The sequence below is a fragment of the Rhodnius prolixus genome, unplaced genomic scaffold (genome assembly GCF_049639745.1).
Source record: "Rhodnius prolixus isolate KJV_2025 unplaced genomic scaffold, Rpr scaffold_1, whole genome shotgun sequence".
Classification (NCBI taxonomy): Eukaryota; Metazoa; Arthropoda; class Insecta; order Hemiptera; family Reduviidae; genus Rhodnius; species Rhodnius prolixus.
In genome coordinates this window covers 66,932,016-66,959,800 of record NW_027411581.1, presented here as the reverse complement: position 1 = coordinate 66,959,800, position 27,785 = coordinate 66,932,016, and the positions used below count along the sequence as shown (strand labels likewise).

The window sequence follows — 27,785 nt, the reverse complement described above, 5'->3', positions numbered from 1 at the left end:
AAATTGTTGAATTTCGAACAAAAACAGCGGAGAATGGAAGTTGCTCAAGAGTCACTCAATGAAGTCGACAACGATGCGGATCTACTGAAACGTGTTATAACAGGAGACGAAACATGGGTTTACGGATATGATGTCGAAACTAAGGCTCAATCGTCCCAGTGGAGGCATTCTGGATCGCCAAGACCGAAAAAGGCTCGACAAGTGCGGTCGAATGTGAAGGTTATGCTCACTGTGTTCTTCGATTTTAATGGCATAGTGCATCATGAATTCTTGCCACAAGGTCAAACAATCAATAAGGAGTACTACCTACAAGTTCAACGCCGTTTGCGTGAAGCAATCCGAAAAAAACGCCCGGATTTGTGGCAAAACAATTCATGGATTTTGCACCACGATAATGCACCTGCTCACACTTCATTGCTTGTTCGTGAATTTTTGGCCAAAAACAAAACTTTAACGATGCCCCAGCCTCCATATTCGCCAGACATGGCTCCATGTGACTTTTTTCTATTTCCAAACATAAAGAGAACATTAAAAGGCCGTCGTTTTACAAGCATAGATGACATTAAAAGCGAATCGCTGAAAGAGCTGAAAGCTATCACAAAGATCGAGTTTCAGAAGTGTTTCGAGGATTGGAAAAAGCGCTGGCACAAGTGTATTGTATGCGAAGGGGACTACTTTGAAGGCGACAATATTAATGTAGATGAATAAATAAATATTTTTTTCAAAAAACGAAAATTCCCGTTACTTTTTGAACACACCTCGTATAATTAATTGATAATATAATTGTTAACACACTGTAAACATATTTATTCATATTCCTCAGCCCTGAAGATGACCTAGGCCAGGGGTCAGCCAGCCTATTTTAAGTAGAGAGCCATTTTCTCCTTAAATAATTTTAATAAATCTTACCAAGAGCCGCAAGGATGGTAGTGTGTAAACAAACTCTGTAGATCATTTGTACTCACAAATTATTATTTTATAATATTCAATGTTTTAAAACTGTTTGGTAAAAGGGTTGATCGACAATTTTATATATTTATTTACACATATTTCAAAGTAAATAAACAAATAAATAATAACTAAAACCTTTATTTGAATGAAAATGGCGGCAGTCTTTTATAATTACGTATTTTGTTTTAATATAATTCTATTCAATTTCAAACTAAATCTCAATTTAAAATTATTTTTGAAAAAATACCTTTAATAAATGAAATTTTCATTTGTTTCAATAAAATTGAAATATACAATGTATTTTGGGCAGGCTGAAGAGCCACAAAATTTGGATAAAAGAGCCGCGGGTTGTTGACCCCTGACCACTAGTCCCTAGGTCGAAAGCTCGCGGCATAATAAAGTTTATAATGACTGAAATTGGCAATAACTTTTTCATCCTATTGTAACTACTTTTTGCTAAAAATTTTAAGTATTTCATGAAAATTCAATTTTACGTGAATAGCCGATAGATTTTCACAAAGATGGCTCTTTTAATTCATTTTAAAATACAGTTTGTTCTCTGAAATGACTGAATACATCGATAAAAGTCGACTAAAACGTTTTTCCCCAAAATCATTATGAATAAAATAATAAAGTAATTGAAACTTTTTAATACAGTAAAATAAAAATTTAAAATAAACGATTAAAAAAAAGAAAAAAAATTACGGGCCGCTCCGGGATTTGAACCCGGGACCTCCTGCACCCAAAGCAGGAATCATACCCCTAGACCAAGCGGCCGCGGACATTCACTTAGTGTTAATTTTACAATATTAAATACTAGCAGTATATTATTTTTGTCTTATACGTATTTAATTTTTCTTTTTATCTAAAATTAAGATGTTAGTTACGAAAAGTGTAAATATTCTTAAATACTTGTATATTCTACTTTTTGAGAAATTAAACAAACTGTAAATGTTTAAATAATTGAAAATGGAAATAGATTCTGATTGAAGTCTCTATTGTTTGTTAGTTATTAATATTTAACAGATTGAGTAATTGGAACATTATCATCACTACTAGAGAGATCAGAGAATATTATATCAAACGGAAACTGTGTGAATTTCTAAAATGGTCCATTCGAGGCAAACCAAACTGTTCCCTCACAATCAGAAGGGCTATTTAATAGAATTTCTAACAGGAAAATGTGGCCAACACAATTGTATCCAGTTCCAAGGAAATGGAAAAAAATCCATTAAGAAAAGCGGTACATCACATCCAGTATCGAGATTCTCTTAGCCAAGTTACCAACTCTCGGGTCCCCCAATCGGAAACCATTCCAGTTTCCGGAGATGTTTACGTTTTCCCCAATATTTCGTTTACTCATACACACACAAATTCATTGTTCCAGGACAGAAAAGTGCAGGAGTACGATTCCCTCTAATGGGAATTTTGCTGGCAAAACATGTACGTTTCCAAAATTCGAAGTATAATACGGGAGAACTGAAGTAAAGAGGGAGCGTTCACCTCCAGCATTGCCTTGCGATCCTACGAAGAGATTCGACTGTAGAATGTCGCTGACATAGTGGATTTGTCAGAGAGAGAGAGAGATCCCTGGGATTCAGATGAAATTGACCATAAAGAGTACGGATGTTGAGTTTGGCAGATAATCTCGGTGTAAAAAGGAGTACCAGGATTGAGCGAGAGAGCTCCTGCGACCAGTCGGCCATGTTGGGCAACTCAATAGCCTGGCCACTATATGAGAGAGAAAGAGAGAACACTAGGAGCTCCACATTTACCACTAATGGGCGCCATTTTATTACCTTATCCCCACCTCCCATTTGCCACACGTGGCAAACACTTACCACATGGGTAAATTATCCATTTACTGCTAGCCATGGTTTGCTGTTTTCTCCATCAAAAAGGCATTTCTAAATTGGAGTACCATCAATATGCTTGACCTCATTTCCATTTCTCTCATCATTGGTGGATCATAGGAAAAGTTTATATCATAGGAAATGTCCGCGTTAACATCATCTTAGTCTCAATAGGATGAAAAAAATAATCGCCATTTCAGTCGTGATACATTTATTCTGCCGAGCTTTCGACCTAGGGTGTAGGTCATCTTCAGGGCTAGTTTACAATATACTGTTTTACATCATTAAAGGGTTGGTGTATCTTCTGTCTTGTCTGTTCATGGACTGAGTTGGGGACTCCTATTTCTTAAGTTGGAAATAATGAACAGCAATCATCTTAGTCCGAAAAAGTGAATTTTTACCAACTCTGTAGGTTTTCTTTTAAATTTGGTACATTGTTTCGCAACCAAACCGTAACAGATTTCCCAATTCTGATCCGAGATTTCCACATAATTAGCCACTGAGGCGATTTCCCCAGTTTTCTTTTTATGATTCCCCCACCCCCGGAAATGGCGCCAACGAATTTTCTTTAGACTTGACATTCTGATTGTAAATGTGTAAATCTATAACCTTATATGAAGATAGGTGGTTGCTTAGAGTTCTCTCTAAAGATCCACGTCGTGGTGCTAATATTAACATCCTGTTTTCCAAATGTGAAGAAAATTTTTTTTACCGGAAATTGATGTTTACAAAATAGTATTTTCTTCAGTCTTATGCGATTTTTTTCCTCGAAAATCGTTACAATAATTTAATTTTGGAACATTATCCCGTGCCTCTAAGTGCTGTTCCAGAATATTGTACGCTTGCAGTTCCGGTTTGATATCATCATTGCAAGATATCTAGGAATAGTAGTAGTAGTAGTATGATTTCGCCGATTCTGGGACGAATTTTTGTGCCGGAAGTGATGACGCCACACATTACGTCATCATGACCTCACATGACATACTTCTCAATTGCGTTGCCAAAATACTACAATGGACAAATATCCACGGAAAAACAATCTTTTCCTGATATTTCTATATTTCCAAGATAATCCTGAAAATGTTTCACGTAAACTTAGGACATACTTTGTACCCAAGTCTTGGTTTTAAAAGATTTTCTCTGGAAATGGCGGTATGTTGTGGAGGAGTAGTGACGTCACGATTTTATAGAAACTAGTAGTAACCTAGGTCTTGCTTTATTTTACCCTATTTGAGTACACATTTCCTGATGGGCGAACTATCATGTCACAATTGGGAAGAGTCCCCTCCCCTCTTAGCAGCAATGCGAGCCTAAACAGGCTGGAATCGGATAGAAAGGATAAACTCAAATCTGGAGTTAGAATTTCTACCGCGTCCAGCTTACAATGAATGGCCTAGACATCGTTTCTTCATGCTATCAGTTATTGCCCGTGACGGGAAGGACGTTTACTAGGAAGAGGAAGTGATGGAAGCAGGCTCCCTTTCTCTCCCCTCTGGCTGTACGGTCCTCAAAGGACCTTGGGTCTCCTCTATCACCAAAGCAATCCTCCTCCATGTCCTTACTCCTAGACTTCTAATGTCTTCCTCTACATCATCCACAGCCACCTAATCCTCGGTCTTCCTCTTTTTTCTCACCTCCACCCTGGGTACCCATTCATTATTTTCCCGGGAACTCTGGGAATTTTCCTTCCTCACTAAATGCCCTAGCCATCTCAATCTTCCCCTCCTCTTAATCCATCCCACTAAATCTTGCTCCTGGAAGGGCAGGCTCCCTTTTATGTGCAAACTAGATGATATTAGGAAGAGTTCAATATGTCTGAAAATTAAAACATTTCGAAAAAAATGTAGAAATTGAAATTGAAAAAAAAGAGTTAGATCCTGGAGAATAGAAGTAAGAGGAGGTCATATGAGGGTTCAGACGGATTGTGGTTGATTCAGGATTCGAGAACCATTAGAGCCCCCTATCAAGAGCGTCCATAACCTCAGGGTATCCCAGTCGGGTTGGTCAAAACGGTTGGCGTTCTCACCTTATATTCAGACGGACGAGCACTTCCTGAATAATAACGTTGAAGATAGAGTTACCACCACCTCATTCATTTTAGTAAAAAAAAAGTTTCTATTTAGAAAATAAACAATTTACAATTGTGTTCGTTGTGGGTGAGGAACTTCGGGAAGAAGTAATTGTTAAAGTTGGGACGGTCAGAAGTTTAAGTTAATGTCCGAGTATCTCCTGGGACCAGCAATGCCACAACTTCGGAAATTAGATACACACTGGAGTTCGTCCCAACTAAACTTTATATATCCACTTTCTGGAAGGAGGTTGCCCTTTGTTGGATTAAGACCTCTCGGCAGACCAGCATCGAAAACATGGCCGACACCACCACAGAATTGCTGTTTTCCGTTTTACTTTCTCTCTCTCTCTCTCTTTTTTAGGCTCTTACAGTTAGGCTAACCTGTATCTGGTGAGTAGCCAACCTGTAGCTTGACCTACTTTCAGCGTAACACTTGCTGATTAAAGAGCTGTGTTAATCAACCGGTCGTTCTATCAAAATGAATAGCTTTCCAATAGGTTGACTAGTAAAAAAAGTGAAGTAAAGTAATTGCCTATTTTTTTCAGGCGGGCTCTACGTCCAACTACCCAATAGGTGTCGTGGACGGAGGCGACTAGCAAACATTCTTAGGCCTAGACCGGGGGAATTGAACCCACTAAACCAACAATACATCTTAGTATTGCGGGTCTAGTCTCTTAACCGCCTAACATACTTTACTATTTCTCATATTAACCATTAAATAAAATCCATGACCTAGAGACCGGGGGAATCGAACCCACTAAACCAACAATACATCTTAGCATTGCGGGTCTAGTCTCTTAACCGCCTAACATACTTTACTATTTCTCATATTAACCATTAAATAAAATCCATGACCTAGAGACCGGGGGAATCGAACCCACTAAACCAACAATACATCTTAGCATTGCGGGTCTAGTCTCTTAACCGCCTAACATACTTTACTATTTCTCATATTAACCATTAAATAAAAATCCAAGGCCTAGAGACCGGGGGAATTGAACCCACTAAACCAACAATGCATCTTAGCATTGCGGGTCTAGTCTCTTAACCGCCTAACATACTTTACTATTTCTCATATTAACCATTAAATAAAATCCATGACCTAGAGACCGGGGGAATCGAACCCACTAAACCAACAATACATCTTAGCATTGCGGGTCTAGTCTCTTAACCGCCTAACATACTTTACTATTTGTCATATTAACCATTAAATAAAAATCCAAGGCCTAGAGACCGGGGGAATTGAACCCACTAAACCAACAATGCATCTTAGCATTGCGGGTCTAGTCTCTTAACCGCCTAACATACTTTACTATTTCTCATATTAACCATTAAATAAAATCCAAGGCCTAGAGACCGGGGGAATTGAACCCACTAAACCAACAATGCATCTTAGCATTGCGGGTCTAGTCTCTTAACCGCCTAACATACTTTACTATAAATTCTTTTATTAACCATTAAATAAAATCCAAGGCCTAGAGACTGGGAATCGAACCCATTAAACCAACAATACATATTAGCTTTGCGGGTCTAGTCTCTAACCGCCTAACATACTTTACTATAAATTTCACATACTAACCATTAAATAAAACCCAAGGCCTAAGACTGGGAATCAAACCCACTAAAGAGTAAACCAACAATACATCTTAGCTTTGCAGGTCAATAGGTTGACTATTCCACTTAGGGAAGGGAATTAGCTGGATTGGTTACCGAATTCACTGGATTCCAACGCGGTGATCACAGGTTCGAATCCAGCTGTTGGCTTTTAGATTTTCTTCTTGCTAGGAGCTACTCTCAGCTCACTGCCCGGTGATGGACAGTGTTGTCTGTAACAAAAAGGACACTTTTCGGAGCCGGCAGTGCCCTGGAAAAAAAAAACGTTCCTGGCGCCAATAACCTCTGGTGACGTGCCTTGAATACCAAAAAAAAAAAAAATATAGTTTGCGCACGAACATTTCTTTTATTTTTTGTTTTTTTAATTATTTCCAAAACTTTAAATTTAGATTGGCTCCTACCAGAGGAAGTTGACAACAACCTAGCGAGCAATATTCCTCCACCGGAAGTGACCACTTCACTTAAGAGATTTCCTCACAAAGTGCTTTCCTTAAACTCATGGTGGCCCAACAATTTATATTTTTCCAACATTTTTTCCAAGGATTAATTAGATTACGGCCATTTACGAGAGAATTATTTTATGTGCATACAAAGTTTTATTGTTTACACTCGTGCCATTAAAATATACCTATATATTGTTAAAATAATAAAAAGTTCTTGTATTTAATGTTTTGTATTAATAATTTTAAAGTCAACAAAAGAATAGAATAAACAACAGCTAAACAAAGTATGTATTGTTAAACACAAACAATATCGACCTATATAACCTTGCTGAAAGTAACCTCACCCTTGTTGGCAACAGAAATGTGTATACTTTTTTGGACTGGACCAGTGTTAATGAACAATTGAACTTAATTTCTTTAAGGTTTCTCATTTATTGAAGTATTTTTTTACAAAGTTCGAATTGTAGAAGCACCATATATGTATGTAGTTGGTAGTTTGTTATTAGTGTCTAAAAGATAACTTTGAGAATAGAGGTGGCCCAACTTTTTAGGACATTATAGGTAATATTTTTTATTTTAAGAAAGTGTACTTAAGGGACTTCGTTTTTTGGAATGCACTAATGATTTGGTGTTGTTTTTTTTATCTAAGGTTTAGGTACCTAAAAATACTGATGACGTTTTTAGAAGATACAAACTGATGACTTTTTTCTTTCTTTTTCACTGAAGCATTAGGTACTTAAAAAAATACTGATGACGTTTTTAGAAGATACAAACTGATGACTTTTTTCTTTCTTTTTCACTGAAGCATTAGGTACTTAAAAAAATACTGATGACGTTTTTAGAAGATACAAACTGATGACTTTTTTCTTTCTTTTTCACTGAAGCATTAGGTACTTAAAAAAATACTGATGACGTTTTTAGAAGATACAAACTGATGGTTTTTTCTTTCTTTTTCACTGAAGCATTAGGTACTTAAAAAAATACTGATGACGTTTTTAGAAGATACAAACTGATGGTTTTTTCTTTCTTTTTCACTGAAGCATTAGGTACTTAAAAAAATACTGATGACGTTTTTAGAAGATACAAACTGATGGTTTTTTCTTTCTTTTTCACTGAAGCATTAGGTACTTAAAAAAAAACTGATGACGTTTTTAGAAGATACAAACTGATGGTTTTTTCTTTCTTTTTTACTGAAGCATTAGGTACTTAAAAAAATACTGATGACGTTTTTAGAAGATACAAACTGATGGTTTTTTTCTTTCTTTTTCACTGAAGCATTAGGTACTTAAAAAAATACTGATGACGTTTTTAGAAGATACAAACTGATGGTTTTTTTCTTTCTTTTTCACTGAAGCATTAGGTACTTAAAAAAATACTGATGACGTTTTTAGAAGATACAAACTGATGGTTTTTTTCTTTCTTTTTCACTGAAGCATTAGGTACTTAAAAAAATACTGATGACGTTTTTAGAAGATACAAACTGATGATTTGTTTTTTTTTTCTTCTTTACTAAATTAATTTTATCTTGATGACACAGAGTAATGTATACTTTTGACATTTGTCTATTAAATTTAAACCAATTCTTAACCAGTTAAGCGCAGAATTTAGTTTTAAAAAACCCTCCCATAGAGTGCGGAATTAAAATCAGACAGTGACGTGTATATGACGTAGAACGCAGGGCAAAACAACCAAAAGTCACTAAAACGTCATAATAGTCACTGCAAGCGACTTTTTCTGCAATCTCTCTGGGGGGGCTTGAGATTACCAGAGCATTCTGTGCTCATTCAAAAATCTTGCACCGCTTCACGTATGCATTGCCTATATAGTTAACTAGGGACGCACAAGAGCTTTTACAAGGAAGAAAAAGAGCTTTTTGAATTCTGTGCAAAATGAAATCATGCTCGAACTGAGGTCCTGAACCTCTATCTAAAAGGTAAAAAACGGGTATAGCACAAGGGTTGGGAGCTTCTATTTGTGTGCCTAAATCCCCAATGTCTAATGCGGAGACCAAATTGGCTGACTCCAACTGCAGTTCTATTGGGTAAGATAAAGGAATTATCCCACCAAAATGATATTCTTATTGTATTTTTATTAAAATTTCGAGTTTTTATAGTTAATGGCAAATTTTATATTTCTCACAACGAGTATACACGTCGAACGCACCGTAATACGGAGATTTGGTTTGACCTGTCAATACACGTCCAAACGCGCTTAACTGGTTTAAACATGATTCCAAAAGCAGATCCTATAATTGTGATACCTTTGTTCGCATTAATAATTGCATACGCACAAAAATTTGTTAAACACTCCAATATTTGTTTATTTAATACTGTTTATTAATGAAGTAACAATTATCTTTTTTTATAATATTCAAATTAATTTTTTAATATAATTTTGCTTTCCCCTCTTTTGAGAGGAATATGATATCCAAAAGTAAGTACTAATTGACTGATGTACACAAACTAGCGATTCTTCGTGGTCATCGTCTTCACCATCTTACTGCCTTCTTTCTTGCATTTCCTGCCGACTTACGTCTGCCCGTATGCAAAAGGCGCTTATTAAGCACAGAATGCTTACACCACATGTTATCAGTGAACCCCATGTTGCGCCCATGAGAAAGTACCTGATGATCACTTGTACACGCTCTATGCAGGCAGCCTGGTACGCATTCGACTGGTCGCATTTCTTCACTTCGGCTTCACAGCAGGACGAAGTGAATTCCTTCATTTCTGTCGGCCCATTCGGGCCGCAACATCTTATATTCGTTTGGAGTTCATCTATAGCACGCAACGAGTCAGCATCCTTGTTATCATACAGACTGCCTAACTGATCAGCATAATCTGCAGGATGCAAGTTCATGGAGATGGCCGTAAAAGCGATAGCGAAAGTGGCTATACAGTTCATTATCACCAATCCACCAAAAATCATCAACAGTAGCGCACTTTTTTTAAAGAAGCCCACAAATCCAAGTATTGCAATTGCCAGGATGTAGATGCCCAACGCCAGCAACACTATATTTAAGTTCAACTGCAATAGTTTGGTAACTCTGATGCCAATGAAGTTCAACAAGTAAGTGCCAAACGCGATAAGCACAATGCCGGACAGCGCAATCACCCCATTGGTGATGACGAATATGAGCTGCCATATTACCAGCGGAAGGCATCCCATTCCAAAATTATTTGAATTAGTAAAACTCAAAACAATGAAAACAAAAAACCCACAGTTTAGCACTTGATAAATCTCAGGTGAGACTGTCACTATGGCAACCTACTCCAAAATACACCTGCTATTTAAAATTAATTATTAATCAAACTGACCCGGACTAACTCTAGCCAGGTAATCTATGCTCAAAACATCTAATTTATTCTTACCCTATAATATCCTTTACGAGGGTGGTTTGAAAAGTTCTTGGAATCACCGCTAGATGTCAGTGCTAGAGCAACGAGGTTCCCGCGCAATAATCACACATCCTTTGTGAGTGAACACGTGGCGCGTCAGTGCTCTTGCTGCAGGAGAATGGTAGTGACGACTCTTTGTTGACAGTTCCCGCGTAGTGATTTGTGACAATGGAAAAAAAAAAACTGAGATTCGAGCAGTGATTAAGTACTTCGTAAAGAAAGGTATGAAAGCAACGGAAATTCATGCCGACCTTCAGAACACACTGTAGGGACTCTGCTCCTTCATATTCAACTGTTGCCAAGTGGACCAGCGAGTTTAAATTTGGTCGGAAGAGCCTAGATGATGATCCGATGTAGTGGATGGCCAAAAAGTGCTACTACCCCACAATTTTTTTTCGCAAAAGTGCAAAAAAAGGTCATGGAGGATCGTCCGACTGAAAGTGCGAGAGATTGCTGAAGCTGTAGGGATGTCATCTGAACGGATATATAACATTTTAACCAAAGAATTGGGAATGAAAAAAAATTATCCTCAAGATGGTTGCCGCGGCTCTTGACATTGGACCATAAAACGCACCAGATTGGAAATGTCCGAACAAAGTCTGGCCCGTTTTTCAGCGCAACCAACAAGATTTTTTTTACGCCGGTTTGTGACTACAGATGAAACTTGGGTTTCCACTACTATACCCCAGAGACAAAACAACAGTCTTACGTATATACGTAAGTGTAGGGCAGCGTTTCCCAACCTTTTTTTTGGCTCGCTTAGACCACTTGGTTAGTACATCATGCTAAATTGTACCACTTCGTAAAAATGATTGTATTTCGTGAAATTTGTTATTCCGAGTGTGTTATTTTGCGCTATTATTATCTTTATTTGTATAGAGATACAATTTATCTGTTACAAAGGAGTTCTAAGTTCATGTTCACATTATAAACTTTGTAAAGTGTAAGATCTTAGTTTTAAAACTTGTTTTAAATAATTAAAAATTGCTTATATATTTTTCTCTTCAAAATTATTAATTAATTTACAAAGTTCTTCTTTACGATTATTATATTTGTGCCCAAATCTCCTAAATTAATTTCTTTTAAGCATTCAACTACCTGTAAGTACCAATTAAATTTAATGTTACTTGGATAGAGCTTACTCATTACAATCCAGCCTCTTTAAGCAGATCTTTACATAGTTATAATTCAAGTTCTGTCACATGATAATTCTATTAAATTTTCTTTATCTTTTATTGGATAATGATGTAGCTTTTCCTAAATTTTCTTTATGGAAGGGGTATGAAATATGAATTATCATTTGTGATTTCGGGTTTTGGGAAAATACTCCATGAAAGACAATTTTAATCCTTGATAAATGTGCAATTATATTTTCTCGTATATCTTAAGACAGACTAACCTTATTACTGTACATTGTAACAACTTTACTGTATAATATTATTAATTAAAATAATATTTATGTATTTTATTTTTTTTTATGATTTAAGGCGCGTCAACAGCTAAGGTTATTGGCGGAGCTTTTTCCAGTGCACTGCCGGCCTCCGGACAGTGTTCTCTCGTTACAGACAACACTGTCCATCACCGGACATGGTGAGCTGTAAGAAGCTCCTAGGAAGAGAAAATCTAAGGGTCAGCAGCTGGATTCGAACCTGTGGGACCTCCGCGTGGGAGTCCAGTATAGCATAGCTAATCCCTTCCCTCGTATGTTTATGTATTATCGAAAAAAAAAACGTTTCTCTGGTATTTTTATGATTTAATTTTTTAATGTTTGCCATTATAGGATTATTTTATGGCGTTCCGGCAACCAGCAACTCGCGGACCGTAGGTTGGGAAACGCTGCTGTAGGGGATTAAATATCAGTTGAGCGAAAATAAGACTTCACTGGATAAATGTTGTACTTTCCGCAAGAGTTTTACGTATAAGTTTATAGTTTTAAGAAACTTCCATGACGTCAATACCGGAAAGGGGGAATGGAGTATGTACGCGCGTGAGTTCGCTCTAATTGTTTTCCACGTACATCCGTAACGTCATCGTTCCTAAACCCAGTTTTTTACCTTTTCCCGGGCAATTACAAATTGAAATATGTCTGTCTTCAGGGACACCTTATTACTAATGTAACATTTAAGGATTTTATAAAACTCTTACAGTACAAGAAAGTAATTTAATCTGAACGAAGATATTGATAGAATATTTGTCAGGTGTAAATTCAAAGCGTAAACTTCTAAAACGGAAAGGAAAAGTAAACAGTAGGAAGTTAAGCAGGTTGTGATTTGAGTATGCTCAGACTGTTGCCATTTCCTCTATTTATTTATTTTTTTTACTCAAAGAAATATATTTAGTCAGCAGTGGTGGATCGGAAGTGATTTTATAAACTTAAGGGAAGGTAGTTGGTTAGAGGAGTTTTCCGGTTCTTCTTTAAAAAGGAAATCCCTCACTAACTTCTTGCTCCAGAAAAAAGTGACGATCAATGTTTTCTCTGGGGGGAAATGAGCGATAGGATCGGGTTCTATTCCTGTCTATTCCTGTCCACTGTGAAGGGAGAAAGTATATTTTAGATTAAAACATTTCATAAAAAGTACGCGTGAGTCCTTACGTATCTACTACGTAATGGGTCGGCAGTAAAATTGTTTGAAGATCGTATTTTCCGTTGAATTCGTCCACAATCAGAACCGATTATTCTATAGAACTGGGTTCAATGATTCTGTCTCGTCAGTAATAAGCGGTATTTTATGTCCATTTTGATGAAAGTGTGGAGGGGGGAATTATTGGGATTGAATTGCTCTGTAACTCGTAGATCCGAACGTGTGCACAATTGCTCATTATGCAATCTTGATGTTGTGGAAGACGTCTATCATTTCTCATTGCTGAAATGTCCTATTCTGCGAGGGTTTAGAAAGGCAGCGGAAACTTTAGATTTTAATTGTTTCTTGTCATATTTGAATGGCTGGAATTGGCAGAATTTGTTTATTTTTTGACGTAAATGCATTAAAGTATAGAAAAACATTAATTTTGACGAATTTTCAACATCTCAGGTAATTGGCACCCGGAGCTTTTTTTTCAGTGCACTGCCGGCCTCCGGACAGTGTTCTCTCGTTACAGACAAAACACTGTCCATCACCGGACAGTGAGCTGTAAGAAGCTTCTCCTAGGAAGAGAAAATCTAAGGGTCAGCAGCTGGATTCAAACCCGGGACCTCCGCGTGGGAATCAAGTACGCTAACCGCATAGCTAATCCCTTCCCTTATTTTTTTTTTTTTTTTTTTTTTTTTTTTTTTTTTTTTTTTTTTGGCGCATCAACAGCTGAGGTCATTAGCGCCCGGAGCTTTTTCCAGTGCACTGCCGGCCTCCGGACAGTGTTCTCTCGTTACAGACAACACTGTCCATCACCGGACAGTGAGCTGTAAGAAGCTCCTAGGAAGAGAAAATCTAAGGGTCAGCTGCTGGATTCGAACCCGGGACCTCCGCGTGGGCCCTTCCCTTATTATTATTATTATTATTATTCTGTCTCGAGTTTTGCCATTGGTTCTTATCAAATGTTTCCTGTTTGATTCAATTGTTGTTAAAAAGTACTCTTTTCCGTTATATTCTATTTAATTGATTAACGACAAATTTATTAATTTAAAATTTAAATAAATTTTACTGGAACAAACTTAAAGAAATGAATTTTCTTTTAAAAGCCAAAATGAAAGCAGTCCCATTATAATGTTGGTTGTTGGTTTAGTGGGTTCGATTCCCCGGTCTAGGCCTTGTATTTTATTTAATGGTTAATATGAGAACTTTATAGTAAAGTATGTTAGGCGGTTATAGGCTAGACCCGCAAAGCTAAGATGTATTGTTGGTTTAGTGGGTTCGATTCCCCCGGTCTTAAGCCTTAGATTTTATTTAATGGTTAATATGAGAAATTTATAGTAAAGTTTGTTAGTGTAACAAATAGTTTTATGAAAAATATCTTAATGTTGAAATTTAAATACCTTAATATTTATTAAATAATAAGTAAAGTAACTACAGTATTGCTTCTTAATTAATGGGATGGGTTTGCCTGGTGTTCCTTTGCAAGGTTCCGCTATATTGGGTTCGAAGTTGCTTTTCCTTCGACCCCCTGGTTCAGATTGACCCCCTACTTTTGTTAAATACACCCCTCGGAGGGTCTATATAGACCACTTTGGCGACCTCTGCTTTAACCCAATGATATTAGCAAAATTTCTCAAGTAAAAAGTTGTAGCTCAACACGATTCCGATGATAATAAAAAGTTTAAAGGAAATCTCTGGCGGTATCTTTAGGGAAAAGCCAAAAATACGCACAGAAATGGGGTACTTCCGGTGGTAGAATTTTCGTCGGACTCAAATTTTCAGCAGCATATTTACCCATGGCCTTTAGGAAAACTCAAAACCTTGCATTGGTTCTTCAGAAGAAAACCTACTCCCATTTCCCTCTCCAGCTTTATCGATTTTTTCCGGGGGAAAATTGTTAAGAAATAAAAGTTATACTCGTAGATAAAGTTATAGTTATATCTTAAAGTTATAGATAAGTTATATAACTTTATAAGTTATAGATAAAGTAAACAAGTAGCAGATCAAGTTTGATGTAAAATTCGAAAGAATCGGTTTTGAGAGGGGGAAAAACTCCCAAAAATGAAAAATTCAATTTAGTATATCAGCACTTCCGGGAGGTGATTTCAGCTCGGAACCTACTGTCAGGTAAGAATACATTTAGCGAAATGTTGCCATGTGTTTGACTCGACCAAGAACTAGTCAGAATGTACGTACAGATCTAATAACTGTCGGCGAGTAAAGATTAACTACTTAAGAAGCGTGTACTAAGTTCTCCTGGGTTACTTCGCTAAGTGAGACCCCAAACCCCATCCCCCCGCTCCAAAGAAAAAACTGTTTGACACTCACCATTAGCGTCCTTGGCTTCCAGTCCTTCAGCCTCCAGCACGATCACGTTCAACACCACAATGGGAGGCTGTGAACAGAACAGACAAATGGTCAATGTAAAAAGGCAGGCGACCTGTTGTCACTTTTACCAGACTCTGGTGAAGCAAACTCCAGATCATCACCACTAACACTCTCACTTGCATAGACATGTGAGCAGTTGGTATTTAGTTCGTCAGTGTTTCTACAAAATTGTACACAGCTTCACGTATGCATTGCTCTTAGTTAACAAGGACGCAAGAGCTTTTTGAATTCTGTGCAAAATGAAATCATGCTCGTACTGAGGTCCTGAACCTCTATCTAAAAGGTAAAAACGGGCATTGCACAAGGGTTGAGAGCTTCTATTTGTGCGTAATTCCCCCAATCTCTAATGCGGAGACCAAACATGGGTACCAATCACTTATCATTTGGCTGACTCCCGCCGCAGTTCTATTGGGGGTAAGATAAAGGAAACATCCCACCAAATAATATTCTTATTGTATTTTATTAAAATTTCGAGTTTTTATAGTTAATGGCAATTTTATATTTTTCACAACGTGTATACACGTCGAACGCACCGTAATAGAGATTTGGTTTGACGTGTCATACACGACGTCAAACACACTTAACAGGTTAAGGAAGACTGGCTATTGGTACTACTGTGGCTGTGCCTGTACTGGCCCTTGGTTAAAATACGCCACAAAAGAAGGACTTCCCTGAAGAGAGAGCCAGGTAGTTACAGAGGGGGAAATGCGCTGTATGTAGAATACTCTTGGAAAGTTCTCTTCTGGATACCTTGGTGAGGATCAACTGGAGCGAAGAGGTGAGTAATAACTCACCAAGAAAGACCGGGTAGTGGTTAGTAGTCGCCATCTCTCCACTCCCTTTCCGGAACTTTACTGGCTGGATTGTTCCATCCTTGGGTATCAGCGGGAAGCACAATAGATCTATTCGGCTGCAGTAAAAAAAAGAAAAGTAGTAAATACCCGGTCATAAATCTCAACCGGAAACTGGTAATTACAATTCCTCCCACTACTATTAACTTTCCCGCCCTTTGGCTGCCATTGGCAATTTTATGAAAATGAGAAGCGTAATAAATAAAAAGGCAAAACAGCTTTTTGGCCAATCGCATCCATTTCCGGGCAGTTACAATAATAGAATGCACAATGTGTAGTTTTTAAATGACCCCTCAATTGACCTTTCAGTGTGTTAAGTGAGTCCCAGTTTGGGTAAAATTGGTTAATTTACTAGAAATATAGCTGTGTGTAGAACTTTAGAGCTAGGCTTTATTATCTGGGACATGTTGGCAGCCTTGATCCTCCTCTATACAGCAGGGGCAGAAGTTAGTTTGGTAAGGCAGCACTGTGCTATTTCCGCCGCCCCGCGACAAGAATGATGAGTTGGACGCGAACGACGCGTCCCGCCCCCTTCGCTCTAAAAGAAGAAGAACTCCGTGACCAGAATGTTTAGTAGCCGCTCTCCTGGTACGACGGCAGCAAATCTAATGAGAACTGCCTGGCTGCTTGAGCACCACCTTCGCCGTCATCTACTTCCGGCTCTTTCTCCACCTCTAGACCACCAAGTCATAGTCATAGCCCCAACCTGGCTGGGGCTCTATCATCACCATTTTGATTTAGATTTATTGCCTTTCCTGTTAATCACTTCGAACGTTAGTTTGTGATAAAAGTTTTAAATACAGTTTCCGCTTTACATCGGATGGGTCAGGCAATATCGGGAACTGGAAAGGAAATAAGATGGCCAAAAGTGCCACTTCAAGAAAATTTGATTTCAAGATTTTCCTGTAACAATTTTCTTTATACAATAAATTGAAACATTTCCCCTGGAATTGCCAGGAGAACGCATTTAAGCGGTATCCTTAAAAATAGCGACGAGCAACGAGCAAAGAGTCGCATGCACATAGTGACCGAGTTTAGTCGCGTTTCTCCTTTTGACGAGACATGATGGAGGAATTACTTCTATACAAAAATCTTCCATGAAAATTTTGGTATTTACTGCAGCTTAGAAGAAGGAGGCTGCAGTGTTCATGATATAATCAGGACTAGACTTGAATTCCATCACTAGTACCAACAACTTCGAGAGCATCCTAGCAAGTTTCATGCGTATTTTCGAATGTCTATTTCAACATTTGATTACATACTAGCCAGTGTTGAAGGCATGTTAATCAAGAAAAGGACGAATTTCAATGTTATCCTGTCCCATTCCTCATCCAACACAAATCGGTTTTGATGTAGAAGATCCTTTTGGTCCCACAGGAGGTTTATTTAAAAAAACTACACCAATAACTGCAGCAATATTCATTTTAACCTTTGAAAATTGAGAGCGAAGAAATCAAACATGTCATAACACGTTGCTCTACTCCCTCCCTTGGTAGCGTTGCTCTACTCTCTTTTTTGGTAGCGTTGCTCTACTCCCTCTCTTGGTAGCGTTGCTCTACTCTCTTTTTTGGTAGCGTTGCTCTACTCTCTTTTTTGGTAGCGTTGCTCTATCTTCCTTTCGCTTTAGGCCTTAGGCTGGAAACATAGTGGAGCGGCGAGCAAAGCGGGGATGATAACTAAGAGCAAAGCGGCAAAAACAAACACAAGGTAACCAACCGTGTGGGACCGCGTATAGTGGGGAGCAAAGCGAAGATAGACCAACGCTACCAAGAGAGAGAGTAGAGCAACGCGTTGTAACGCGTTCGATTTCTTTGCGCTCATCGCGCTCAATTTTCAAGGTTAAAATGGATATTGCTGCATTTATTGGTGTAGTTTTTTTAAATAAACCTCCTGTGGGACCTAAAGGATCTTCTACATCAAAACCAATTTGTGTTGGATAAGGAATGGAAACGCCGCTACACTATGTTTCCAGCCTTAAGCGGAGAATTTAGCTCTCCACTATGGGTGCGTTCCACTAAGCGTTCACAACGATCATGCTCACAACCGCGGTTTTGCCCGTTCCACTTGCTTGCGACTGTTACAATCAAAAACCCAAGTGGAATGGGGACTACGGGGTGTTTTAACCGTTCATGTAAACATTACAAATGGCGACCTCAAAAATAAGTCAGAAGCTTGAAGAGGTTGTTTTTTAATTTTAACCCCGTTTATATTCATAAATCATTTTTAAAATGCAGAAAAAGGCCTTACGGATGATGTTTTATAGTAGAAAAATGGACAGCTGCAAACCACTATTTAAGGAGAATAGAATATTAACATTACCGTCGTTATTTATTTATGCCAATATAATGCATATAAAGAACAACGAGAAAAATGTTTTAAGAAGTGATGAACATTCCTACAATTTAAGAAGCAAAAATGACTTACATTTGCCTAGACGGAGATTGTGTAGGTCTGACAAGGCGCCGGGCATGATGGCAGCCAGGATGTTCAACAAAATTCCACAATCAATAAGAAATACAGAGAAAAAGGAATTTCAGAAAATTATTAAAGACTTCTTATTGAATAATATGTTTTATAAAATAGAGGACTTCTTGTCAAGTAGATGGACTGTTACTCACTTCAAAGTTGAGTGAACTGAAGTAAATTGTACAAAGACATTGTTTGACGGATCATTTCAAAGTTCATTATAACTAGTTTATTGTGATTATTATGACGAGTCTATTGTATGTAAAACATATGTACAGGCAAAATAAAATATATTCTATTCTATTCTATTCTATTCTATGCAGTCATAATAAACTTTATTAATTGTGAGTAAAGTTGACTTATATTAAAAATACCTATTGTAAATAATTCAATTTTTATATTGCATTTTAGTGGAATATTTATAAAATTTACGTTTAAATAAAATTAAAATGTCTTTTGTGGCAACAGTAGGATATTTATTAATGCAACGTAATAATGCTTTAGAAAGTTCTTCATCTAGTTCCGATGAAGAGTGGAATGCAATTTTACAAAATCGCAATGGTGAAAAGCGAAAACTTAGGCCACGTATTATTAACTATCAAAGTGTAATTGGTCGTTATTCAGTGATTTAGCATGTAAAGGGATAAGTAATTATTTATTTATTTATTTTTTGTAGACTTTCGAGAAACACATTCTATTATTTACATGAAATAATACTTTCATTTACATGAGATAATTTTTTCGGTCGCCATCTTTGCTTTTAAAAATTGTGCCAAATTTCTGAACGCCCACAAGAGACTCAGCTCTTAAGGTGGTGGGGCGTTGTGAGCTTCGCGTGAGCGAAAATAATGACGTCATTAGTGACGTTTTCGCCAAGACCATTACGGCCGCGGTCGTCCATGTGGAACGCGGCTGAAGGTATATTTTGATGGTTGTGAGCGCTTAGTGGGACGCTCTCTATATGATTCCTCACCTTTTTGTTTAGTACATTTTCATTTTAGAAGATTTAGAAATGTTTTCCTTCCACCACCAAAAAAAAATGGGGATCCTTGCAATTGTTTAAAAGAAGATGCCTGGATGAATATTACTTGTTTAGCCTTTCTGTGGCACGTCTTTCCTAGTTCATTGTAAAGTAATCTGTGGTAAAATGTTCCAAAGACAGCCGTCTCCAAGAAGTAATGCAATGAGACTGGGAATTAGAACCTGGGTTCCATCTGTCGGCAAATACCAGAGATTTAGAAATAATCACGTTTCAAACGTTCGTTTTATAAAATGCCCGAAGGCCAATAAAAAGAAGAAAGAAGAAAAAGTGATCTGTCAATAATTTATGCCGAAGAGCAGAGTGAGCAGTGATGGGTGGGGAGGACTGGCTGCAATATTGATGACGAATGGCGATGGAAAATTAAAGAGATCTGCGAAAGAGGAAGAGCCGCCATGATGGCAGCCTGTAGCTAGACAGAGCGCAGGAACAGCTGATCCACGCCGAAACCTCTCACTTTTAGAAGAAGAACCTGACGGCAAATCCCCATAATCTTGCCGGCCCAGCCTTAAATACTAGCGGCCCCCCCAGCATCACAATGTGGTCGTCCCACTTCCATCTCTATAAAACTGGTCCATTTACTTCTACCATCCCCATTACTTGTGCCCAGGGAACTCTCCTAAACTAGAGGTGACAGTTATGCTAATAAGGTTAATTGTTGGCAATAACAAAAAATACCATCTTTTCAGAAGATTTTTCTCATTTTGTAAACCTTTTTTTATATAACCCTACGAATTTTAATCAGTTAAGCGTGTTTGGACGTGTATACTCGTACAAGTCAAACCAAATCTCTGCGTTCGACGAGTATACTCGTTGTGAAAAAATTAACGTGTGGCCGTGTGTTGTACGTGAATACGTTTACGTAATTTTTATAAAATATTTTTGTATTTAGGATGAAATCAAGGAAACAAATCGACGATCGAACACAATCTATGCCTATACAGTCCGTTGTCGTTGTAGAAGCGATTTCATCATCCACTTGCATAATTTCAACCGCCCCAGCTGCACAGATGTACTGACACCGTCGTTGATCCGCTCGGCCGCATTCATTCTTTTATGTTCCCGACGGCACAGCTGGACTCGGTCATATGGTGTTTTATTACCATTCCATTGTTCTTGAGAAGCCCTTTCCAACCGTATACGATCTCCTGTATTTGGTTTTGGCTTTTCGACGCGTGTAGGCCGACATTATATTTTTGATAATATTTTTCTATTCTAACACCTTATTATATTCACTGTCACTATTTTACACTAATGTTTTATGTACAATCGATAGATTGTGACGACAGCTGACGATTAAAACTTAAAAGAACATCGTAGCTTCTCCGAGTCAAAAGTTGTACTAATTGCAAATCTCGATACGCAGCAAAATGATCTCAAAATGGCGGCGCTTTCCCCTCCACCGCACGCGATGCATCACAGTGCTCGCTTATCGTAATGAATTCTTTGATCCTTTAGCTATCCAGTGGTCTAATTTAATTTTGGATGTAGAAGATAGATTCGAAACTGTAATGCCAAACAATATCCCCCGATTTTTGTTATCATTAGGTTTTTTTGGATTGCCTTCATATGATAGCAAATTTAAAGACGTATTCACGTCAAAATATAAAATTGCCATTAACTATAAAAAAACTCGAAATTTTAATAAAATACAATAAGAATATCATTTTGGTGGGATGTTTCCTTTATCTTACCCAATAGAACTGCGGTGGGAGTCAGCCAAATGATACGTGGTTGGTACACATGTTTGGTCTCCGCATTAGAGATTGGGGGAATTACGCACACGAATAGAAGCTCTCCAACCCTTGGGAAATGCCCGTTTTTACCTTTTAGTTAGAGGTTCAGACCTCACAGAACGAGCATGATTTCATTTTGCACAGAATTCAAAAAGCTCTTGCGGCGCCCCTAGTTAACTAGGAGCAATGCATACGTGAAGCGGTGCGAGATTTTTTTTTTATGAGCACAGAATGCTCTGTAATCTCAAGCCCTCAGAGAGATTGCAGAAAATGTTGCTTGCTGTGACTATTACTGACGTTATAAACTTTTGGTAGTTTTGTGCCCTGCGTTCGACGTCATATATCGTACACGTCATTGTCCTGATTTTAATTCCGCACACAGTGGTTTTTTTTAAACTAAATTCCACCCTTAACTGGTTTAAAACAAATTTTATTCTTACGTAAACATGGTCAAGTAACACATAGAGAGGGACTCTATCCTTACATCTCTTCAAAATGCCCCTAAAACTAATTTTCTGGGAGAAAAAAAAAAACAAAAGCTATTTTCCAGGAAGAGAAACCGGAAGTATCCTTAGTTGATTTCCGGTCATGCAATTTTCTGCTATTTTCACTGCAGAAGATTTTAACTGTTTTTATTTTATAGTAAACAAGAGACAGGACCGAACCATTTCGTTGAAATGGTACTCTATACAGAGAAGTCAATATTAATTACGAGGGTCGTTTGAAAAGTGCGTGCAAAGTCAGAGAGATAGCACTACTGGCGCGTATCGAGGTTATATTTAGTTAGTAGCACATCTCTTAGAAGAACACACACCAAGTTTCAGCCAGATCGGTCTATTTCTTTGTGTTTGGCATTCGTTTGAATCGAGGAAGTCGGGTGATTTTCAAAAAATGGACGAAAAAGAATTTCGTGTGTTGATTAAACACTACTTTATGAAAGGCAAAACGCCTCAGGAGACTAAAGAGAAGCTTGATAAACATTATGGTGACTCTGCACCTTCGATTAGAACAGTTTATAAGTGGTTTCAAAATTTTCGGAGTGGCCATATGGGCACAAGTGACGCTGAACGTTCTGGACGCCCTGTTGAGGTTACTACTCCAGAAATCATTGATAAAATCCATGATATGGTGATGGATGACAGAAGAGTGAAGGTGCGTGTGATTGCTAGTGCAGGTGGGCATCTCGAATGAACGGGTACATAATATTTTGCATCAACATTTGGACATGACAAAGCTATCCGCAAGATGGGTGCCGCGATTGCTCACGCTTGACCAAAAACGAAATCGTGTGAAGTGTTGCAAGGATGGTTTGCAGCTTTTCCAGAAGAATCCGCAGGGCTTTAAGCGTCGTTTCGTCACTGTGGATGAAACATGGATACATCACTACACTCCTGAGACCAAAGAACAATCTAAACAATGGGTTACCAAGGGGGAATCTGCGCCAAAAAAAGGCGAAGAACGTTCCTTCGGCCGGAAAGATTATGGCGACTGTCTTTTGGGATTCGCAAGGAATAATCCTCATCGACTATCTGGAAAAGGGTAAAACTATTACAGGTGCATATTATTCATCGTTATTGGACCGTTTGAAAACTGAGCTGCAAGAAAAACGCCCACGATTGGCCCACAAAAAAAGTCCTTTTCAATCCCGACAACGCACCAGCTCACACCTCAGCAGTTGTGGTCGCAAAATTAATGGAAATAGGGTTCCAACTCGTTTCACATCCCCCCTATTCTCCAGACTTGGCTCCCTCGGACTACTATTTGTTCCCCAATATGAAGAAATGGCTGGCGGGAAAAAGATTTTATTCAAACGAGGAGGTGATTGCAGAAACGAATGGCTATTTTTCAGACTTGGACAAATCCTATTATTCGGAAGGGATGAACAAACTAGAGCAGCGTTGGACGAAGTGTATAAGCCTAAAAGGAGACTATGTTGAAAAATAAAAAAGGTTTACCCCAAAAAATTAAGTAGTTTTTATTTTTGCACGCACTTTTCAAACGACCCTCGTATATTACGTCAGCGAAGTCGTCGAACATGCATCGTCAAATTTTCACAGTTTTCTTTTCAACTGATGGAAAACATTTTAGCCAAATTTAAAATTAAAATTATTTAGTAATAATGAGGGACTTTTCATAGTATCTAATAAATTATGGAAGAAGATTCCATGACCGGAAATCAACTGTACTGAATTGGTTTTTCACTTCCGGTTACTCTTCCAGTAAAATAACTTCTAAAGAAGTAATCCTTTTTAAAAAATGTTGAAAACAAAAGACTTTATAAAAATAATTATTTTTTTTATACCTATTTAATGAAATAACTTCTATTTTAAAAAGCCATCCCATAGTTAGAATGGTAAAGTTTTTATTAAACCATTAATTAAAACTTAAAAATAATAAAACCAAACAGGAACATAAAAAATTGGTTACTATCAAAATAGGGTGGGGGAACTATTGCGTCATATAACGAACGCGCTTCTGTGTTGGATGTATGTACTAGTAGTTTTTTATGATGTCACGTTATCTTTGATATTTTAGATCAGTTAGAATTTTTAATGGCGGAATAAAGTTGTGACGTAGGCAAAATTAAAATGGCTAATCAAAAAACAGAATATGTAGTAAATAATATACAGGGTGATCCAAATGCACCAATCGCTAATAACTTTTTAGGAAAGCGGAATTTCGAAAAAACCCACGACGTAAACTATATGTTTTTTTTTTTGGTCTAGTTTTCAAATTTTCCACATCAACTTCATTTTTGGCGGAGATACGGCTAAAAACCCGATTGGGGTTCCATAAGGACCCACTGGTTTTTGACAATGATTATGGAAACTAAATAAGAAACTGAGAAAAATGACGTTAACCCCGTTTTGATACCCCTATATTAATCGAGATATTTATGATCAAAGTTACAATTTGATCTATTCGTGAACGGTTTTCAATATTAATTTTCCACCAGAAATACACGTTTTGGGAGGTACTCTGACTGCAAAAAATGTTTTTGGTGAGAATATCTTGCTAGGGAGGGGCGGATGTTGCTCTAGTGGTCAAGAGCGTGGCTTTGTAAGTGGGAGATCCCCAGTTCGAATCCCGCGTATGATTACATTTTATTAAAAAAAAGTATTATGATTTTTCAAGTAATAAGAATGACTGCATACGCGGGATTCGAATTAGCGTCAAAAATAACATTTTTCGCAGTCAGAGTACCTCCCAAAACGTGTGATGATTGCTTTTATTTGATGATAAAACAAATTTATCCAGATTCACCCACAACCATTACATTACACTACATTTTTTTAAAATCTTCAATTATTATTATTTTTGTTCTTTGCGTCACAAATAACATTTTTTCCCAAAACGAGATCCTAGAGATTTGCTTCCAAGTCCCGGACACCCTCAGGTTTATAAAGTAAGCCAGATTTAAGGCTAGCGCCTGGCATTGCCGAATTGGTTTTTTTCTTTTCAGCGACATTCTTGGTGGACTTATATCTCTTTCTGAGTCACCATCAGATTTTAAGTGGCCTTTTGGCCAGTATCTGGATGGCTGGAGACTTGCACTGGAAAGCAAAATATCAGTCACATCAAAAGGAAGAATTAAGTGCTTGCCTGATTTAGCTGTGAACATTTCTAAAAAGGGCTGGCCCGGTGGCTGTTAGCTCTAGCGAGATAAGGCTGCCAGATAAGCACAACTAATTAGTATTTAGCGTGCTTAGGCCAACTTATCTACACCACAGTCCTTGCTACTTTCGCTGTAAGTATTTATTCAAGGGGCTTACAATTTAAAATCAATTTCTACAATGAAGTCACTAAACTGTAACAAATGTCTGCGAGTTCTTTCCCCCCCCCCCCCAGCTTAGACTTTAGAGAAAGCAGACATCTGGTGTATCTTCACTTACTGTTTTACCATTCTCTTGGTTCTAAACCACATGACAGTTTGCGGAACCGTACATTACACAGAAATCTAACCTAAACAGAGAAGCTTAGCCCAACCCCTTTCTCCCAGAACTAGCAAGTTTAGCTAGAAAAATGATGGAAAGACTAAGATTGTATTTAGCTGACCTTCTCTTCAGTGGCGATGGCCAAACACCGTCGATGCTGTTCCTGGCTGACGCCGAACGCCCGTTGTGCGTACGCGAACAGGTCTTCCTGATAGTATGGGTTGTTGGACGCGCCCACTTTGTTCGTGATTGTGTACAACACTTCCACGTACAGCTGTTCCATCTGCACAAACAAAACATTTCATCCAGAAAGTTTTAAATATTTTTAATTGGTATTGAAAACAATTATACGATTCCAAGTTACTTGCTTCAGCAGCAAAAAGAAAAGTTTTGCTAACCTCTTTAGGATGAAGAACAAGCCGTGGAGGCGGTCGTACGCCAGCAGTCTGTAGACTTGGAGGTGGACTTTCCTCGCCGCCAACTTCTTGCATGCGCATCAGCCTTCTATTTTCCAACTTCCAAGAGACGGCCGTGTAACTTTCAAAAAAAGAACCGTCCGTCTCCTGCACCCTGTATGTGCCACAAACACAAGACAAAGAAAAGGACATCCTACAATGAATATTTAATTTTTTTTACTCTTTTGTGGATTGCCTATAAAAGTTTGAAAGAGAAAACTATTTTTTAAGGTATGCGATATCTTAGTTTATCTTTGACTTCCTCCTTCCATCTAAGTTAGAGGAAGTGACAAACATTCGAATTGTAGTTTTCACCGGAAATAATTCTTTTAGGGTATCCTGAGTCTCAATGTCTCAAAAAACGGGAAATCGCCGGAAACTGAAACTTTAGGTATTCAGGTATTTCTTGGAAAAATCCTCCAAACATTATCAGGTACTCACTACGTACTTATACATTTACAACTTTTACGTATAAAAATATGTCTTAAAAATAAATTCTAGTAAAAGAGAAGAGGGCATTTGTCAGTAGTTCCATTTCAGTGTAATCGAAGATTTTTTTTTTTTCCTTAAAGAGGCAATTCAATAAGAGTATGTTAAACCTGTTTTTTTTTTTTTTTTTTTTTTTTTTTTTTTAGTTAACAAATGTGAGTTGGTAACAGTGTGAGAAGCATGCGATAAGGAAGGCAGTGGGAGAGCGAGCGCCCGTTTGTGTGTTGCTGATAATATAATGTGTGCGCATGCGCATAACATGAGGTCCGGGGTTCTGTTTGTATCGTGCTTACACTATATACACACCTGCTAAACATACACACTTGTAGCCTCTAACCTAAACCACCATAAATAACCTATATTTTACCGCCTTACAACATAACCTTAACTTGTACAATAAGTACATTTGGATGTTACCAATACCGAGGTTGGCCAATCAGAAAATTGATTTAATTTAAATAAAAAGTAAATTATAATCAACGGCAGCCAATGAGCGCGGCGATGTGAGACGCTTTTCTTTCTATTTTCTATTATTTATTTTAATCTTGAATAAATAGAAGTTTTATTTCTCTGCTACCCCTTATTTATTTAATTAATTGAGCTGTATCTGTTTACTTAATCCGAATGACGACATTCAAATCAATTCATTTAATTATTTACATATCGATATATAATCTACTGTTTTTCGATTTCAACGTATATATCCGATCAGAGGGTTTACATAAGTGGGAAAAAAGACGTAGACTTCCTTCTGAACAGAGATGGGCACTGATTAAAAGTACAATTTAATCATAAATTTAATTGATTAAAATTAATCGATTAATCGATTATTTTTTTAATTTAAAATTACTCGTACTTTTAATCATATGACAATGAATTAGTCGACCTGAATTTCAAATTTAATAATTGTTAATCACAAGCTAGGTAAATAACTTCTCAACTAATGGTTTAAACCAGGTTTTGGCGAGGCGACTTTTCAGGGTATCTCCAAACAAAGACGTTTCGATGATTTTTTTTTTCTTTTTTTTTCCAGACTTGGACTTCACAAGCATTACGATTCTCGAAAGCAAGTTAGATCCAACCTTAGACTCACATTTTTCTGGTGTTGGTGACTCACCAGATCTATACATAGGACCATCTTATACTCTCTATTTTAAGTGGGGTTAAATAAGGTTTTCTAAACTTCTATTTTAGGTATTTTAAGATTTTCCTACCTTTAAGTATTTACTTATTAAATTCCTAACCAAACTTCAAAGAAGAAAGAAAATTAACACACCGGAAATGCAATTTTAAAGAAAGACTCTTCCTGTAATTTACTATGAATTTGCTAAACGGATTCATTTGAAGCTGATCTAATGTAATTAGTAATTTACGGATTGTAATTTTGAAAAGTCATGTGAATATTCACAAGAGACTCTTTTCATGAGAAAGTAAAGTGAAACTGTCGAAGATCTTAACTTAATAAAAAAAATTCTTGAAAATTGAGAATGATTTTTCTAAAAAATAATTTGTTGGCATTTTTTTCT

At 37.5% G+C, this 27,785-nt stretch overlaps 2 protein-coding genes and 1 non-coding gene across 3 annotated transcripts in view; all 3 read right to left on the bottom strand.

Annotated features, from left to right (window-relative positions):
• The window catches only part of unc-13-4A (BAI1 associated protein 3), a 115,250-nt gene that overhangs the window by 70,078 nt on the left and 17,387 nt on the right, over positions 1-27,785 (bottom strand). The window contains exons 6-8 of the mRNA XM_074112740.1: positions 25,714-25,885; positions 25,437-25,598; positions 15,229-15,295 (exon numbers count right to left, since the gene is read on the bottom strand). Of these exons, the coding sequence (XP_073968841.1) occupies positions 15,229-15,295; positions 25,437-25,598; positions 25,714-25,885 (401 nt within the window). The remainder of the gene's footprint in view (positions 1-15,228; positions 15,296-25,436; positions 25,599-25,713; positions 25,886-27,785) is intronic.
• LOC141446240 (leukocyte surface antigen CD53-like) lies at positions 788-15,216 on the bottom strand. Its single transcript, XM_074112753.1, has one exon. It carries the CDS (start codon positions 10,098-10,100, stop codon positions 9,429-9,431), a length of 672 nt encoding a protein of 223 aa, XP_073968854.1. The 5' UTR covers positions 10,101-15,216; the 3' UTR covers positions 788-9,428.
• On the bottom strand, positions 1,657-1,728 carry TRNAP-UGG (transfer RNA proline (anticodon UGG)). The gene has a single exon. It is a non-coding gene; the product is annotated as a tRNA-Pro (tRNA).

Coding starts and splice junctions, on each gene's coding strand:
- LOC141446240 (XM_074112753.1), bottom strand. CDS start 10,100: ATGGGATGCCTTCCGCTGGTAATATGGCAGCTCATATTCGTCATCACC.